This window comes from Procambarus clarkii, chromosome 11, assembly GCF_040958095.1.
Source record: "Procambarus clarkii isolate CNS0578487 chromosome 11, FALCON_Pclarkii_2.0, whole genome shotgun sequence".
Lineage (NCBI taxonomy): Eukaryota > Metazoa > Arthropoda > Malacostraca > Decapoda > Cambaridae > Procambarus > Procambarus clarkii.
The window spans coordinates 51,395,910-51,412,093 of NC_091160.1; the positions used below are offsets into that span (position 1 = coordinate 51,395,910).

A 16,184-nucleotide genomic window follows, 5' to 3' on the forward strand; every position below is an offset into this window, starting at 1 on the left:
ATTAATAAAACACAAGATCGTTGTAAAATATTAGATCATTGAAACCTCTCTTAAAATCATTGCAATCATATTGTCAATGATTTTTTTAAAAGACATTTGACATTATACGATGCAGTTGGTGTGTTGAGAGAAGCTATAAGGCACATTAAAAATAATCATTAATGGTTCGTTTTCATTAAAACACACAAGACCGTTATAAAATATTACATCTATTATGCTTCTCCTAATATCATTTCAATCGTATTGTCAGTGATTTTTTTAAAGATGCAGTTGGTGTGTTGAGGAAGCTATAAGGCACATTAAAAGTAAACATTTATGGTTCATTTTCATTTAAAAAACACAAGATCGTTTTAAAATATTAGATATATGAAACCGCTCTTAATATCATTCTAATCCTATTGTCAATGGTTATTTTAAAGATGCACTCAACCTTTTAAGATATAGTTAGTGTATTGGGAAAGATTTTAGCCACATTAAAAATAATCATTTATTGTTCCTTTTCAATAAATAACCCAAGTTCGTTTTAAAACATTAGATCTATGAAACCTCTCCTAATATCATTCCAATCGTATTGTTAATGAATTGTTTATAGAAGCATTCAACATGAAAAGATTTTGTTGGTGTGTTGGGGAAGCTGTTACGCACCTTATAAATAAACGTTCATGGTTTGCTTTCATTAAAAATCCCAAGATTGTTATAAAATATTAGATCATTGAAACCTCACTTAAAATCATTCCAATCGTATTGTCAATGACTATTTTAAAGAGGCATTCAACATTATATTATGCAGTTTGTGTGTTGGGGAAGCTATTAGGCACATAAAAAAAATTTCTTGAGACAGTTCAGAGGCCTCGGTTTGTAATGTTTCTTCGGGCAGTTCAGAGGCCTCAGTTTATAATGTTTCTTGAGGCAATTCAGAGGCCTCGGTTTGTAATGTTTCTTGAGACAGTTCAGAGGCCTCGGTTTGTAATGTTTCTTGAGGCAGTTCAGAGGCATCGGTTTGTAATGTTTCTTGTGGCAGTTCAGAGGCCACAGTTTGTAATGTTTCTTGAGGCAGTTTAGAGGCCTCAGTTTGTAATGTCTCTTGTGGCAGTTCAGAGGCCTCAGTTTGTAATGTTTATTGAGGTAGTTCAGAGGCCTCGGTTTGTAATGTTTCTTCAGGCAGTACACAGGCCTCAGATTGTAATGTTTCTTGGGTCAGTTCAGAGGCCTCAGTTTATAATGTTTCTTGAGGCAGTTCAGAGGACTCGGTTTATAATGTTTCATGAGGCAGATCGGTGGCATCAGTTTGTAAGGCTTCTTGAAGCATTTCAGAGGCCTCATTTCGTAATGTATCTTGAGGCAGTTCAGAGGCTTCAGTTTTTAATATTCCTTGAGGCAGCTCTGAAACCTCACTTTGTAATGTTTCATGAAGCAGTTTAGAGGCCTCAGTTTTTATTGTTTCATGAGGCAGTTCAGAAACTTCAGTTTGTAATGTTTCTACAGGAAGTTCAGAGGCCCCAATTTGTAATGTTTCTTGAGTCAGTTCAGAGGCCTCAGTTTGGAATGTTTCTTGAGTCAGTTCAGAGGTCTCAGTTTGTAATGTTTCTTGAGACCGTTCAGAGGCATCAGTTTGTAATGTTTCTTGAGGCAGTTCAGAGGCCTCGGTTTGTAATGTGTCTTGTGGCAGTTCAGAGGCCTCAGTTTGTAATGTTTCTTGAGACCGTTCAGAGGCATCAGGTTGAAACGTTTCTTGAGGCAGTTCAGAGGCCTCAGTTTGTAATGTTTCTTGAGGCAGTTCAGAGGCCTCAGTTTGAATTTTTTCTTGGGGAGGTTTAGAGGCCTCGGTTTTTTAATGTTTCTTGAGGTAGTTCAGAGGCCTCGGTTTGTAATGTTTCCTGAGGCAATTCTGAAACCTCAGTTTGTAATGTTTCTTGAGATAGTTTAGAGTCCTCAGATTTTATTGTTTCTTGAGGCAATTCAGAAATTTCAGTTTATAATGTTTCTAGAGGAATTTTAGAGGCCTAAGTTTGTAATTTTTTTTGAGACAGTTCAGAGGCCTCAATTCGGAGTGTTTCTTGAATCAGTTCAGAGGTCTCAGTTTGTAATGTTTCTTGAGTCAGTTCAGAGGTCTCAGTTTGTAATGTTTCTTGAGACAGTTTAAGGGCCTCTGATTTTTTGGTTTCTTGTGGCAGTTAAGAAACTTCAGTTTGTAATATTTCTAGAGGAAGTCCAAAGGCCTAAGTTTGTCATTTTTCTTGAGACAGTTTAGAGGCCTCAGTTTTTATTGTTTCTTGAGCCATTTCAGAAACCATTATATTGTTTCTTAAGGCAGTTCAGAAACCTCAAATGTAATGTTTCTTGAGGCAGTTTGAAGGCCTCAGTTTGCAATATTTCTTTGGTCCGTTCAGAGGCTTCAATTTGTCATTTTTCTTCAAACAGTTCACAGGCCACAGTTTGTAAAGTTTCTTGGGGCAATTCAGAGGCCTCGGTTTGTAATGTTTCTTGAGGCAGTTTAAGGGCCTCTGATTTTTTGGTTTCTTGAGGCTGTTAAGAAACTTCAGTTTGTAATATTTCTAGAGGAAGTCCAAAGGGCTAATTTGTAATTTTTCTTCAGACAGTTTAGACTCAGTTTCTTGAGACAGTTTCACTCAGTTTTTTATTATTTCTTGAGCCATTTCAGAAACCATTTTATTGTTTCTTAAGGCAGTTCAGAAACCTCATATGTAATGTTTCATGAGGCAGTTCAGAAAACTCAAATGTAATGTTTCTTGAGGCAGTTTGAAGGCCTCAGTTTGCAATATTTCTTTGGTCCGTTCAGAGGCTTCAATTTGTCATGTTTCTTCAAACAGTTCACATGCCTCAGTTTGTAAAGTTTCTTGGGGCACTTCAGAGGCCTCAGTTTGTAATGTTTCTTGAGGCAGTTCAGAGGCCTTTGTTTGTAATGTTTCTTGAGGCAGTTCAGAGGCCTAAGTTTGTAATTTTTGTTGAGGTAGGTTAGAGGCCTCATTTTGTATTGTTTCTTGAGGCAGTTCAGATTCCTCAGTTTGTAATGTTTCTTGAGGCAGTTTTGAAACCTCAGTTTGTAATGTTTCTTGAGGCAGTTTAGAGGCCTCAGTTTTTATTGTTTCTTGAGGCAGTTCAGAAACGTCAGTGTGTAATGTTTCTTGAGGCAGTTTAGAGTCTCAGTTTTTATTGTTTCTTGAGGGAGTCAGAAACCTCAGTTTGCAATGTTTCTTGAGGCAGCTCAGAAACCTTTTTATTGTTTCTTGAGGAAGTTCAGAAACCTCAGTTTGAATTTTTTCTTGTGGCAATTCAGCGGCCTCAGTTTGTAATGTTTCTTGAGACAGTTCAGAGGCATCAGTTTGTAATGTTTCTTGAGGCAGTTCAGAGGCCTTAGTTTGTAATGTTTCTTAAGGCAGTTTAGAGGCCTCAGTTTGTAATGTTTCTTGAGGCAGTTCAGAGGCCTCAGTTTGAATTTTTTCTTGGAGCAGTTTATAGGCCTCAGTTTTTTATTGTTTCTTGAGGCAGTTCAGAGGCCTCGGTTTGTATTGTTTCTTGAGGCAGTTCAGAAGCCTCTGTTTGTAATGTTTCTTGTGGCAGTTGTGAAACCTCAGTTTGTAATGTTTCTTGAGACAGTTTAGAGTTGTCAGATTTTATTGTTTCAAATCAAATCAAATTAAATCAAATCAAATGTGTATTTAGGTAAGGTACATACATACAAGAGATTTTACAAAGAGTGATGGATTTATAGATACGGCTAGTACATACAATGCCTAAGCCACTATTACGCAAAGCGTTTCGGGCATGAAAAACCTTAAATGACTAAAGCTTAAAACTAATTGACTATAAAGAATAAAATGAAAACATGGAATGAAAACATAGCTGAAAAAGCAGCACAAATACAGTTCTGTCGACAAACAGCGGTCTTTGAAAAGAACAGACATTGGTTGACAATAGAGGGGTAAGGTAGGTTACAGGGAATTTATTAGGTATAGCTTCGTTTTTATCTTACACTGGTTGAGAGAGGTACAGTCTTTAACATGGTTGGGAAGGTCATTCCACAATCTTGGTCCCTTGATTTGTAGAGCATTTCTAGTTTGATTAAGTCATACTCTAGGAATATCAAAACTGTATTTATTTCTGGTGTGGTGCTCATGGGTTCTGTTACAACCTTCTATGAAGCTTTTGAGGTCAGGATTGGCATTACAGTTTAGCGTTTTATATATGTATAAGCCACATGAGAGAATGTGCAGTGACTTAATGTCTAACATATTCAGAGATTTGAGTAGGGGTACCGAGTGATGTCTGGGGCCAGAGTTGGATATTGTCCTAATAGCAGCTTTGTGTTGAGTAATTAGAGGACGTAAATGATTTTGGGTAGTAGAACCCCAAGCACAAATACCATAGTTGAGATATGGATAGATGAGGGAGTAATAGAGAGTCACCAGGGCAGGGCGGGGTACATAATATCTGATCTTAGAAAGAATGCCAACAGTTTTTGAAACATTTTTTGATATATTTAGAATGTGTCCCTGGAAATTCAGCTTCTGGTCAATGAGAATGCCAAGGAATTTGCCATCTTATTTGTTACAAATTTGGGTATTGTTTATTTTGAGATTTATTTGATTAGAGGATTTATTGCCAAACAGAATATAGAAAGTTTTGTCACTGTTAAGGGTGAGTTTGTTGGCAGTTAGCCAAAGATGGACTTTATTTAGCTCAGTATTTACTGTGGCATTTAGAACAAGGGGGTCAGAAGTTTCTTGTTTCTTGAGGCAATTCAGAAATTTCAGTTTGTAATGTTTCTGGAGGCAGTTCAGAGGCCTAAGTTTGTAATTTTTCTAGAGACAGTTTAGAGCCTCAGTTTGTATTTTTTCTTGAGACAGTTTCGAGGCCTCAGTTTGTAATATTTCTTGAGGCAGTTCAGAAACCTCAGTTTGTAAAGTTCCTAGAAGAAGTTCAGAGGCCCAGTTTGTAATGTTTCTTGAGGCAGTTCAGAGGCCTCTGTTTGTAACATTTCATGAGGAAGTTTAGAGGCCTCAGTTTGTAATGTTTCTTGAGGCAGTTCAGAGGCCTCAGTTTGTAATGTTTCTTGAGGCAGTTTAGGGGCCTCAGTTTGTAATGTTTCTGGAGGCAGTTCAGAGGAATCGGCGTGCAATGTTTCTTGAGGCCGTTCAGAGGACACAGATTGTAATGTTTCTTGAAACAGTTCAGAGGCCTAAGTTTGTAATGTTTCTTGGGGCAGTTCAGGGGCCTCAGTTTGTAATGTTTCTTCAGACAGTTCAGAGGCCTCAGTTTGTAATGTTTCTTGAGACAGTTTTAAAGCCTCTGATTTTTTGGTTTCTTGAGGCAGTTAAGAAACTTCAGTTTGTAATATTTCTAGAGGAAGTCCAAAGGCCCAAGTTTGTAATTTTTCTTGAGACAGTTTAGAGGCCTCAGTTTTTATTGTTTCTTGAGCCATTTCAGAAACCATTTTATTGTATCTTGAAGCAGTTCAGAAACCTCAAATGTAATGTTTCTTGAGGCAGTTCAGGAACCTCAAATGTAATGTTTCTTGAGGGAGTTCAGAAACCTCAAATGTAATGTTTCTTGAGGCAGTTCAGAAATCTCAAATGTAATGTTTCTTGAGGCAGTTTGAAGGCCTCAATTTGTAATATTTCTTTGGTCCGTTCAGAGGCTTCAATTAGTAATGTTTCTTCAAACAGTTCACAGGCCTCAGTTTGTAATGTTTCTTGGGGCAGTTCAGAAGCCTCAGTTTGTAATGTTTCTTGAGGTAGTTCAGAAGCCTCAGTTTGTAATGTTTCTTGTGGGGGTTCAGAGGCCTGAGTTTGTAATGTTTCTTGAGGCACTTCAGAGGCCTCAGTTTGTTATGATTCTAGAGGCAGTTCAGAGGCTTAAGTTTGTAATGTTTTTGGAGGCAGTTCAAAGGCCTAAGTTTGTAATTTTCTTTTTTGAGGTATGTTAGAGGCCTCAGTTTGTATTGTTTCTTGAGGCAGTTCAGAGGCCTCAGTTTGTAATGTTTCTTGAGGCAGTTTTGAAACCTCAGTTTGTAATGTTTCATGAGGCAGTTTAGAGGACTCAGTTTTTATTGTTTCTTGAGGCAGTTCAGAGGCCTCAGTTTGTAATGTTTCTTGAGACAGTTCAGAGGCATCAGTTTGTAATGTCTCTTTTGGCAGTTCAGAGGGCTCAAATTGTAATGTTTCTTGAGGTAGGTCACAAGCCTAAGTTTATAATTTTTCTTGAGACAGTTTAGAGGCCTATGTTTGTAATGTTTCTTGAGTCAGTTCAAAGGTCCCAGTTGGTAATGTTTCTTGAGGCAGTTCAGAGATCTCAGTTTGTAATGTTTCCTGAGTCAGTTCAGAGGCCTCAGTTTGTAATGTCTCTTGAGGCAGTTTAGAGGCCTCAGTTTGTAATGTTTCTTGAGGCAGTTCAGAGGCCTCGGGTTGTACTGTTTCTTGAGGCAGTTTAGAGGCCTCAGTTTGTAATGTATCATGAGGCAGTTTAGAGGCCTCAATGTGTAATGGTTCTTGAGGTAGTTTAGAGGCCGCAGTTTTTATTGTTTCTTGAGGCAGTTCAGAGGCCTCAGTTTGTAATGTGTCTTGTAGCAGTTCAGAGGCCTCAGTTTGTAATGTTTCTTGAGGCATTTCTGAAACCTCAGTTTGTAATGTTTCTTGAGATAGTTTAGAGTCCTCAGATTTAATTGTTTCCTGAGACAATTCAGAAATTTCGGTTTGTAATGTTTCTAGAGGAATTTTAGAGGCCTCAGTTTGTAATGTTTCTGGAGGCAGTTCAGAGTACTAAGTTTGTAATTTTTCTTGAGATAGTTTAGAGGCCTCAGTTTGTAATGTTTCTGGAGGCAGTTATGAGGCCTCAGTTTTTATTGTTTCTTGAGGCAGTTCAGAGGCCTCAGTTTGTAATGTTTCTTCAGGCAGTTCAGAGGCCTCAGTTTGTAATGTGTCTTGTAGCAGTTCAGAGGCTTCAGTTTGTAATGTTTCTTGAGGCAGTTCAGAGGCCTCAGTTTGTAATGTTTCTTGAGGCAGTTTTGAGGCCTCAGTTTTTATTGTTTCTTGAGTTCTTGAGGTAGTTTAGAGGCCGCAGTTTTTATTGTTTCTTGAGGCAGTTCAGAGGCCTCAGTTTGTAATGTTTCTTCAGGCAGTTCAGAGGCCTCAGTTTGTAATGTGTCTTGTAGCAGTTCAGAGGCTTCAGTTTGTAATGTTTCTTGAGGCAGTTCAGAGGTCTCAGTTTGTAACATTTCTTGTAGCAGTTCAGAGGCCTCAGTTTGTAATGTTTCTTGAGGCAGTTTTGAGGCCTCAGTTTGTAATGTTTCTTGAGGCAGTTTAGAGGCCTCAGTTTGTAATGTTTCTTGAGGCAGTTTAGAGGCCTCAGTTTGTAATGTTTTTTGAGGCAGTTCAGAGGCTTTAGTTTGTAATGTTCTTGAGGCAGTTCATAGGACTCAGTTTGTAATGTTTCTTGAGACAGTTCAAATGCCTCAGTTTGTATTGTTTCTTGAGGTAGTTTAGAGGCCTCAGTTTTTATTGTTTCTTGAGGCAGTTCAGAGGCCTCGGTTTGTAATGTTTCTTCAGGCAGTTCAGAGGCCTCGGTTTGTACTGTTTCTTAAGGCAGTTCAGAGGCCTCAGTTTGTAATGTTTCTTGAGGTAGTTCAGAGACCTCAGTTTGTAATGTTTCTTGAGGCAGTTTAGAGGCCTCAGTTTGTAATGTTTCTTGAGGCAGTTCAGAGGCCTCAGTTTGTAATGTTTCTTCAGGCAGTTCAGAGGCCTCGGTTTGTACTGTTTCTTAAGGCAGCTCAGAGGCCTTAGTTTGTAATGTTTATTGAGACAGTTTAAAGGCCTCTGATTTTTTGGTTTCTTGAGGCAGTTAAGAAACTTCAGTTTGTAATATTTCTAGAGGAAGTCCAAAGGCCTAAGTTTGTAATTTTTCTTGTGACAGTTTAGAAGCCTCAGTTTTTATTGTTTCATGAGCCATTTCAGAAACCATTTTATTTTTTCTTGAGGCAGTTCAGAAACCTCAAATGTTGTGTTTCTTGAGGCAGTTCAGAAACCACAAATGTAATGTTTTTTGAGGCAGTTTGAAGGCCTCAGTTTGTAATATTTCTTTGGTCCTTTCAGAGGCTTCAATTTGTAATGTTTCTTCTGACAGTTCACAGGCCTCAGTTTGTAATGTTTCTTGAAGCAGTTCAGAGGCCTCAGTTTGTAATGTTTCTTGAGGCAGTTCAGAGGCCTCGATTTGTAATGTTTCTTGAGGCAGTTCAGAGGCCTCAGTTTTAATGTTTCTTGAGGTAGTTCAGAGGCCTCAGTTTGTTTTGATTCTGGAGGCAGTTCAGAGTCGTCGGTTTGTAATGTTTCTGGAGGCAGTTCAGATTCCTCAGTTTGTAATGTTTCTTGAGGCAGTTTTGAAACCTCAATTTGTAATGTTTCTTGAGGCAGTTTAGATGCCTCAGTTTTTATTGTTTCTTGAGGGAGTTCAGAAATTTCAGTTTGTAATGTTTCTAGAGGAATTTTAGAGGCATCAGGTTTTAATGTTTCTGAAGGCAGTTCAGAGGCCTAAGTTGTAATTTTTCTTGAGACAGTTTAGAGGCCTCAGTTTTGTATTTTTTCTTGAGGCAGTTCAGAAACCTTAGTTTGTAATATTTCTAAAAGAAGTTCAGAGGCCTCAGTTTGTAATGTTTCTTGAGGCAGTTTAGAGGCCTCAGTTTGCATTGTTTCTTGAGGCAGTTCAGAGGCCTCAGTTTGTAATGTTCTTGAGGCAGTGCATAGGACTCGGTTTGTAATGTTTCTTGAGGCAGTTCAGAGGCATCAGTTTGTAATGTTTCTTGAGGCAGCTCAGAGGCCTCAGTTTGTAATGTTTCTTGAGGTAGTTCAGAGGCCTCAGTTTGTAATGTTCTTGAGGCAGTGCATAGGACTCGGTTTGTAATGTTTCTTGAGGTAGTTCAGAGGTCTCAGTTTTTATTGTTTCTTGAGGCAGTTCAGAATCATCAGTTTGTAATATATTTTGAGGTAGTTCAGAGTCCTCCGTTTGTAATGTTTCTTGAGGCAGTTTAGAGGCCTCAGTTTTTTTGTTTGTTTCTTGAGGGAGTCAGAAACCTCAGTTTGTAATGTTTCTAGAGGCAATTTAGAAACCTTTTTATTGTTTCTTGAGGAAGTTCAGAAACCTCAGTTTCAATTTTTTCTTGAGGCAGTATAGAGGCCTCAATTTGTAATGTTTCTTGAGACAGTTCAGAGACATCAGTTTGTAATGTTACTTGAGGCAGTTCAGAGGCCTCAGTTTGTAATGTTTCTTGAGGTAGTTAAGAGGCCTCAGTTTGTGATGTTTCTTGAGGCAGTTCAGAAGCCTCTGTTTGTAATGTTTCTTGAGGCAGTTCAGAGGCCTCGGTTTGTAATGTTTTTTTGAGGCAGTTCAGAAGCCTCTGTTTGTAATGTTTCTTGAGGCAGTTTTGAAACCTCAATTTGTAATGTTTCTTGAGGCAGTTTAGATGCCTCAGTTTTTATTGTTTCTTGAGGCAATTCAGAAATTTCAGTTTGTAATGTTTCTAGAGGAATTTTAGAGGCCCCAGTTCGTAATGTTTCTGGAGGCAGTTCAGAGGCCTCGGTTTGTAATGTTTCTTGAGGCAGTTCTGAAACCTCAGTTTGTAATGTTTCTAGAAGAAGTTCGGATGCCTTAGTTTGTATTGTTTCTTGAGGTAGTTTAGAGACCTCAGTTTTTATTGTTTCTTGAGGCATTTCAGAAGCATCAGATTGTAATGTTTTTTGAGGTAGTTCAGAGTCCTCGGTTTGTAATGTTTATTGTGGCAATTCTGAAACCTCAGTTTGTAATGTTTCTTGAGGCAGTTTAGAGGCCTCAGTTTTTATTGTTTCTTGATCCAGTTCAGAAACCTTTTATTGTTTCTTGATGCAGTTCAGAAACCTGAAATGTAGTGTTTCTTGAGGCAGTTCAGAGGCCTCAGTTTGTAATGTTTCTTGGGGTAGTTCAGATGCCTCAGTTTGTAATGTTTCTTGAGGCAGTTTAGAGGCCTCAGTTTGTAATATTTCTACAGGCAGTTCAAATGCCTCAGTTTCTAATTTTTCTTGGGGCAGTTCACAGGCCTCAGATTGTAATGTTTCTTGGGGCAGTTTATAGGTCTCAGTTGTTAATGTTTCTTCTTGAGGCAGTACTACTGTAACAATAGGGACCATCTTGTCAATCTCTGGTTCTAATTCTTCATTCTTTGCACAAATGTCAGGGAATTATGATCGGTGTACACTCGCACCGGTCTCGTACCTCCACCCACATAAACATCGAAATGTTTCAGAGCCATTACCAGGGCTAAGGGTTCCTTCTCCACTGTGCTGTAAGCCTTTCGGTACCTCTCAAACTTCCTTGAGTAAAACACTACCGGGCAGTGAACTCCGTTCTTCTCTTGGGCTAACATGGCTCAAATCCCTACATCGCTAGAGTCGACATACAAAATGAATCCTGTCTCAAAGTCAGGTGAAATCAGCACTGGCACTTAGGTTAACAACCTTTTAGTCTTCTCGAATGATTCCTGGCATGCTTCCCCCCACTTCGATCTTACGTTCTTAGACAGCAATTCAGTCAGAAGGTGTGCCACTGTCGAGAAATTCTTGCAAAATCCTGTATAATATCCAATCCTCCCCAGATATCGTGACAACTCTTTCCTAGTCCTGGGATTCGGATATTCCTTGTTTGCCATCACTTTCTGCTCTACTGGAGTCATTTCTCCTTGGCCCACGACGAAACCTAAATATTCTAATCTGGCCTTCCCCAACTTGTTCTTGGCCAGATTAACTGTCAGGTTCGCTTTTTCCAACCGTCGGAACAACTGCCTCAGTTGATTAATGTGTTATTTCCAGCTATTGGCATACACCACTATATCGTCTATAAACACGGTGCAGCCTTCCATCCCTCTTGGTACTTCGTTCATCATCCTCTGAAAACAACTTCTATTGTTTTTCATACCACACGGAAGCACTTTGCACTGATACAAACCGTTTGGAGTAGCAAACGCTGAGATCTTTCTTGCACTGGGAGACAAAGGAATTTGATAATACCCTTTCAGCAGGTCGACCTTGGTGACAAACCTTGCGTTTCCCACTTGGTCGACGCAATCACTTATTCGGGGCATAGGGTGGGAATCCGACACGGTTATGGATTTCACTCTGCGATATTCGGTGCAAAAGTGATATGATCCGTCACTCTTGATATGTGATATGACCAACACACAGGGTGGGCTCCACTCACTGTTCCTGGGCTCAGCGAGATCATTTGCTAGCAGATATTCAACTTCCTGTCGCATGATCTTCCTCTTCTCAGGACTCACCAGAGAAGCGCAATGCTTGATTGACTTTCCTCCTCTCACGTCCACTTCGTGCACCACACTCCTGTGCCGTTGGGGCACATCTGTGAAGAGAAACTTGTTCTTCCTTATCAGGGTCACTATATCTCCTCTTTGCCCTTTATCCAGATGACTAAGTCTCTCTTTTAGAGGTATCACACTTTCTGTATTTGACAAGGGCGCACCATCGACATGGGCCCAATTTCCTTCCTCTGCTGGCAACACTTGGCTCATCTCCATACACAGAATAAATTTCCCTTCTTGCGACTTTGTTGTTGCCTTCACTCTCGCACCCTCCTGCTCCTCGGGAAAGTATGGCTTTAAACGTTTGATATGACATACCTTTGTCTTGCGGGGGCGATTTGGTATGCTGATCTCATAACTTTCAGGACCCACAGGCCTGACAACCGAGTATGGACCACCAATCTTGAGGTTATCTTGAGATGATTTCGGGGCTTTTTTAGTGTCCCCGCGGCCCGGTCCTCGACCAGGCCTCCACCCCCAGGAAGCAGCCCGTGACAGCTGACTAACACCCAGGTACCTATTTTACTGCTAGGTAACAGGGGCATAGGGTGAAAGAAACTCTGCCCATTGTTTCTCGTTCGCGCCTGGGATCGAATCCAGGACCACAGGATCACAAGTCCAGTGTGCTGTCCGTTCGGTCGACCGGCTCCCTAGCGTGATTCCGTCACTCTACCTCTCCCAGGTAGCAACATCATCCCTCTGGCTCCCGCCTCGAACTCCCCAGGGAGTTCAAGGCGGGAAGATGGGCAATTTGCCCATCTTCCCGACGGCTCTCTGATGGTAATCTTGGGCATAGTATTTTATCAAATCACCTCCTTTTTGGAGGGCCACGTGAGCAACACATATGCAAATAATCTGAATGGTCCCCAGGCATATATGCAACTAAAAACTCTACACCCCAGAAGTGACTCGAACTCATACTGCCAGGAGCACTATGCAACTGGTGTATAGGAGACCTTAACCACTTGACCATAATGACCATACAAAAGATGATGGCAGCTGAGACTATTTGCCCATCATCCTGACGGCACCCTGATGGTAATCTTGGGCATATTTATTTTATCAAATGACGTCTTTTTTGGGGGCCATGTTAGCAACACAAATGCGAATCAAACTGAATGGTCCCCAGGCATATACGACACTGAAAACTCTACACCCCAGAAGTGACTCGAACCCATACTGCCAGAAGCACTATGCAACTGGTGTACAGGAGACATTAACCAGTCAACGATCATGAACGTACAAAAGATGATGGTAGCCGAGGCTATTTGCCCATCATCTCGACGGCACCCTGATGATAATCTTGGGCATCATTATTTTATCAAATTACCTCATATTTGGGGGGGGGGGCCATGTGAGCAACACATATGCAAATAATCTGAATGGTCCCCAGGCATATATGCAACTGAAAACTCTACACCCCAGAAGTGACTCGAACCCAAACTGCCAGGAGCACTATGCAACTGGTGTATAGGAGACATTAACCACTCAACCATTATGACCATACAAAAGATGACGGTAGCCAAAGCTATTTGCCCATCATCCCGACAGCAGTCTGATTGTTATCTTGGGCATAGTTATTTTATCAAATCACTTCTTTTTGGGGCCACATGTGCAAATAATGTGAATGGTCCCCAGGTATATATGACACTGAAAACTCTACACTCCAGAAGTGACTCGAACCCATACTGCCAGGAGTACTATGCAGCTGGTGTACAGGGAGACCTTAACCACTCAACGATCATGACCGTACAATAGATGACAAAAGATGACGGTAGCTGAGGCTATTTGCCCATCATCCTGACGGCACTCTGATGGTAATCTTGGGCATAGTATTATATCATATCACCTCTTTTTTTGGTTCCACGTGAGCAACACAAATCCAAATAAGCCTGAATGGTCCCCAGGCATATATGCAACTGAAAACTCCTCACCCCAGAAGTGACTCGAACCCATACTGCAAGAAGCACAATGCAACTGTTGTTCAGGAGTCCTTAACCACTCGACCATCACATTGTTGTACAAGAGACCTTAACCACTTCTACCAGTCACCCATGCTACCAGGGTGACCATTTTGTAATCCGAGATGCTATAGTTGAGACTCTGGGATTCTCCCTATTGCAACTAGTGTTTGGGCACGAAGTAAGGAGCCTGTTATTGATGCTGAAGAAGCAGTTGACAGCGAATAAGACGTTAGTGACAATGGAGGAGTATGAGCAGAAATTCCGTGAACGATTAAAAACGGAGAAGGAGCTAGCTGCTGAGCACCTGAAGACAGCTCAAGAAAGGATGTCGATTTGGTACGACATAAGTGCTGTCCCAAGGAAGTTTGATGCGGGACCCAGAGTGATGATGTTGCTACTTGGGAGAGGTAGAGTGACCAAATCACGCTTTGGTGGTCCATACTCGGTTGTCAGGCTTGTGGGTCCTGTACGTTATGTGATCAGTAAGCCGGATCGCCCCTGCAAGACACGAGTATGTCATATAAACCGTTTAAAGCCATACTTTCCCGTGGAGCAGGAGGGTGCGAAAGTGAGAGTAACAACATAGTGGTGGCAATGAAATAATATCCGATTCCCAGGACATGGAAGGAGTTGTTACGATATCTGGGGATGATTGGTACTATAGAGGGTTTTGCAAGAACTTCTCGACAGTGGCAAACCCCCTGACTAAAATACTGTCTAAGAACGTTAGATGGAAGATAGGTGAAGCCTGTCAGGAATCATTCGAGATGACTAAGTTGTTAACCGAAGCGCCAGTGCTGATTTCACCTGACTTCGAGTCAAACTTTATCTTGTATGTCGACGCTGGCGATGTAGGGATTGGAGCCATATTAGCTCAAGAGAAGGATGGAGTTCACCGTCCAGTGGCATTCTACTCGAAGAAATTCGAAAAATACCAGAGGGCTTATAGTACAGTGGAAACGGAAGCCTTAGCCCTGATCTTGGCACTGAAGCATTTCATCGTCTATGTGGGTGGAAGTACTAGACCGGTGCGAGTGTTCACCAATCATTACCCCTTGACGTTCGTGCACAGAATGAAGAACTCGAACCAAAGGCTGACAAGATGAGCTGTTACAAGACTGATAAGACTGATGGGCTGATAAGACTGTTACAAGAGTACTGGTTGGAAATCAGGCACATTAAAGAAAGGAGAATGTGGAAGCAGATGCCCTCTTCCAGGTTTATTAACAGATATGAGTCTTATTTTAAGGGGAGGGGTATGTTACAGTGCCCTCTCCTATTTCTCCCAAATACCAGCTTTAAGAGTCATATCAGCTTACCATGCAGGTTCTCTGAGATTCAGGGAGTCTTTTGATGTATGAGACTACCAAAATGGTTACTTATCTGTGGAGAAATTTGTTTTTTAAGTTTGTAGGTAAGGGGGGGGGGTGAAAGTCGCGCCCTAGGTACAACAAAATGGCGTTCCCCTGTCTTCAAATCCGCCATTTTGTGTACGACGCCACCCGGGTGGTGATTAGCTGGCTCAGGTCACATGACGTGATTGACCAATGAGAGTCCACCCCTGGGTCAGTGATGTCACCGGGAGGCCTGGCTCATCGCCTACAGAGCGCCAGGCGCTCAGAGATTTGCGATGCTTCATTGAGAGTGGATGTGCGCTGATTGAGCTCTCGAGTTCTGAGATCAAGGAGACTCATTCAGTGGGATTACACAGCCTGACAAGTTTATAGTGACTACCAAGGACTGCAGTACTTCAGGGAAGTGCGAGGAGCCGAGTTCCAGCGGTGTAAGAACGCTGAGAGCTGTGAGCTGATAGTCTTGAAAGGGTCGAGGGAGTGACTGTGGCAAGAGCAAGAAGTGGCTCACCGTCAGTGAAACTCATGTGTCAAGAGTTGTTGTGATTGGATCATGTCCACATGGAACTCAGAAGGGTGAAGACGCATCCTGATCCATGTGTGAATGGTCTTGGTGAAGGAGTGCTTGGGGAAAACGATGTATGCAGAGACGACTTGACGAGTCAGCGTCCAGAACTTCATTATGGGAGCGAGTACGGAGATGACGAGAGTCTTCACGATGCCTATGGACTAGTGACTAATCTGGAACGTCAAGAAACGACGTGAGGGACTGAGGAACCCTGGCGACCATTGGAATCCAAGCGTCGGAGGGCAGGACTTGATAAGGTGGATATTTCTCCCTCCCATATTTCTCTTGATGTTAGGCAAGATAGGCCTATTGTTATATTTAGGTATTTACTAGTGCTTCTAGGAGTCGTTAGGAGTAGATTAGGCTGTGGGACAGCACGTATGTTATCTACTGCCGGATGAAGACAGCGGGCAGCGTGAGTGGCCGGACTTACTTACACTACTTAGCATGGTGGACTTACCCTCACACTACCTAGCATGGTGGTAGATCTACGCAGCCTGGCATATAGTATTTTCAGCACCATTTATTTTATGTTATCTAACATAATGTTAAATTTTCTGCTTGATTGTTTTGCACCCCTGTCAATAAGTCAAGTTTTTAAGGAACTATTTTCAGTATTGTTATTTGTTAAAGCTAATTTTTTCATATTAAAGTATTCAAATTTTTCATTTTCATATATTTTATCCTGTATTTACTTCATCATGAAAAAGTCAACATAGCAGTTTCATTTTAAATTGCTTTTACTTTTTTTTGTTTATATGTTTGTAGCATTCCATCTGCTCTAAGCCACTGCTCTTAGTGATTTTACCGTAACATATACTTGGGGGCCTGTCCTAGGAGCCTCGCTCAGGTATGCTCCTAGACTCTTCACTTAATGTTGTGGTAATTGTACTTGACTTACTTACAGGTTTATCTTTTCAGAACTCCTATTTTTGAGTATTTTG

At 41.1% G+C, this 16,184-nt stretch overlaps 3 protein-coding genes across 3 annotated transcripts; all 3 read right to left on the reverse strand.

Moving 5' to 3' along the window:
- Positions 1-1,252: 1,252 nt before the first annotated feature.
- On the reverse strand, positions 1,253-2,989 carry LOC138363740 (110 kDa antigen-like). The gene is made up of 2 exons (XM_069323134.1): positions 2,837-2,989; positions 1,253-1,822 (listed from the first exon to the last, which is right to left on the reverse strand). Exons 1-2 carry the CDS (start codon positions 2,987-2,989, stop codon positions 1,253-1,255), a joined length of 723 nt encoding a protein of 240 aa, XP_069179235.1.
- Positions 2,990-6,239: 3,250 nt separating this feature from the next.
- Positions 6,240-6,626, reverse strand: LOC138363741 (110 kDa antigen-like). Its single transcript, XM_069323135.1, has one exon. The coding sequence runs from the start codon at positions 6,624-6,626 to the stop codon at positions 6,240-6,242; it is 387 nt and encodes a 128-aa protein (XP_069179236.1).
- A 2,733-nt stretch (positions 6,627-9,359) lies between these two features.
- LOC138363742 (110 kDa antigen-like) lies at positions 9,360-9,719 on the reverse strand. The gene has a single exon (XM_069323137.1). It carries the CDS (start codon positions 9,717-9,719, stop codon positions 9,360-9,362), a length of 360 nt encoding a protein of 119 aa, XP_069179238.1.
- Positions 9,720-16,184: the final 6,465 nt, after the last annotated feature.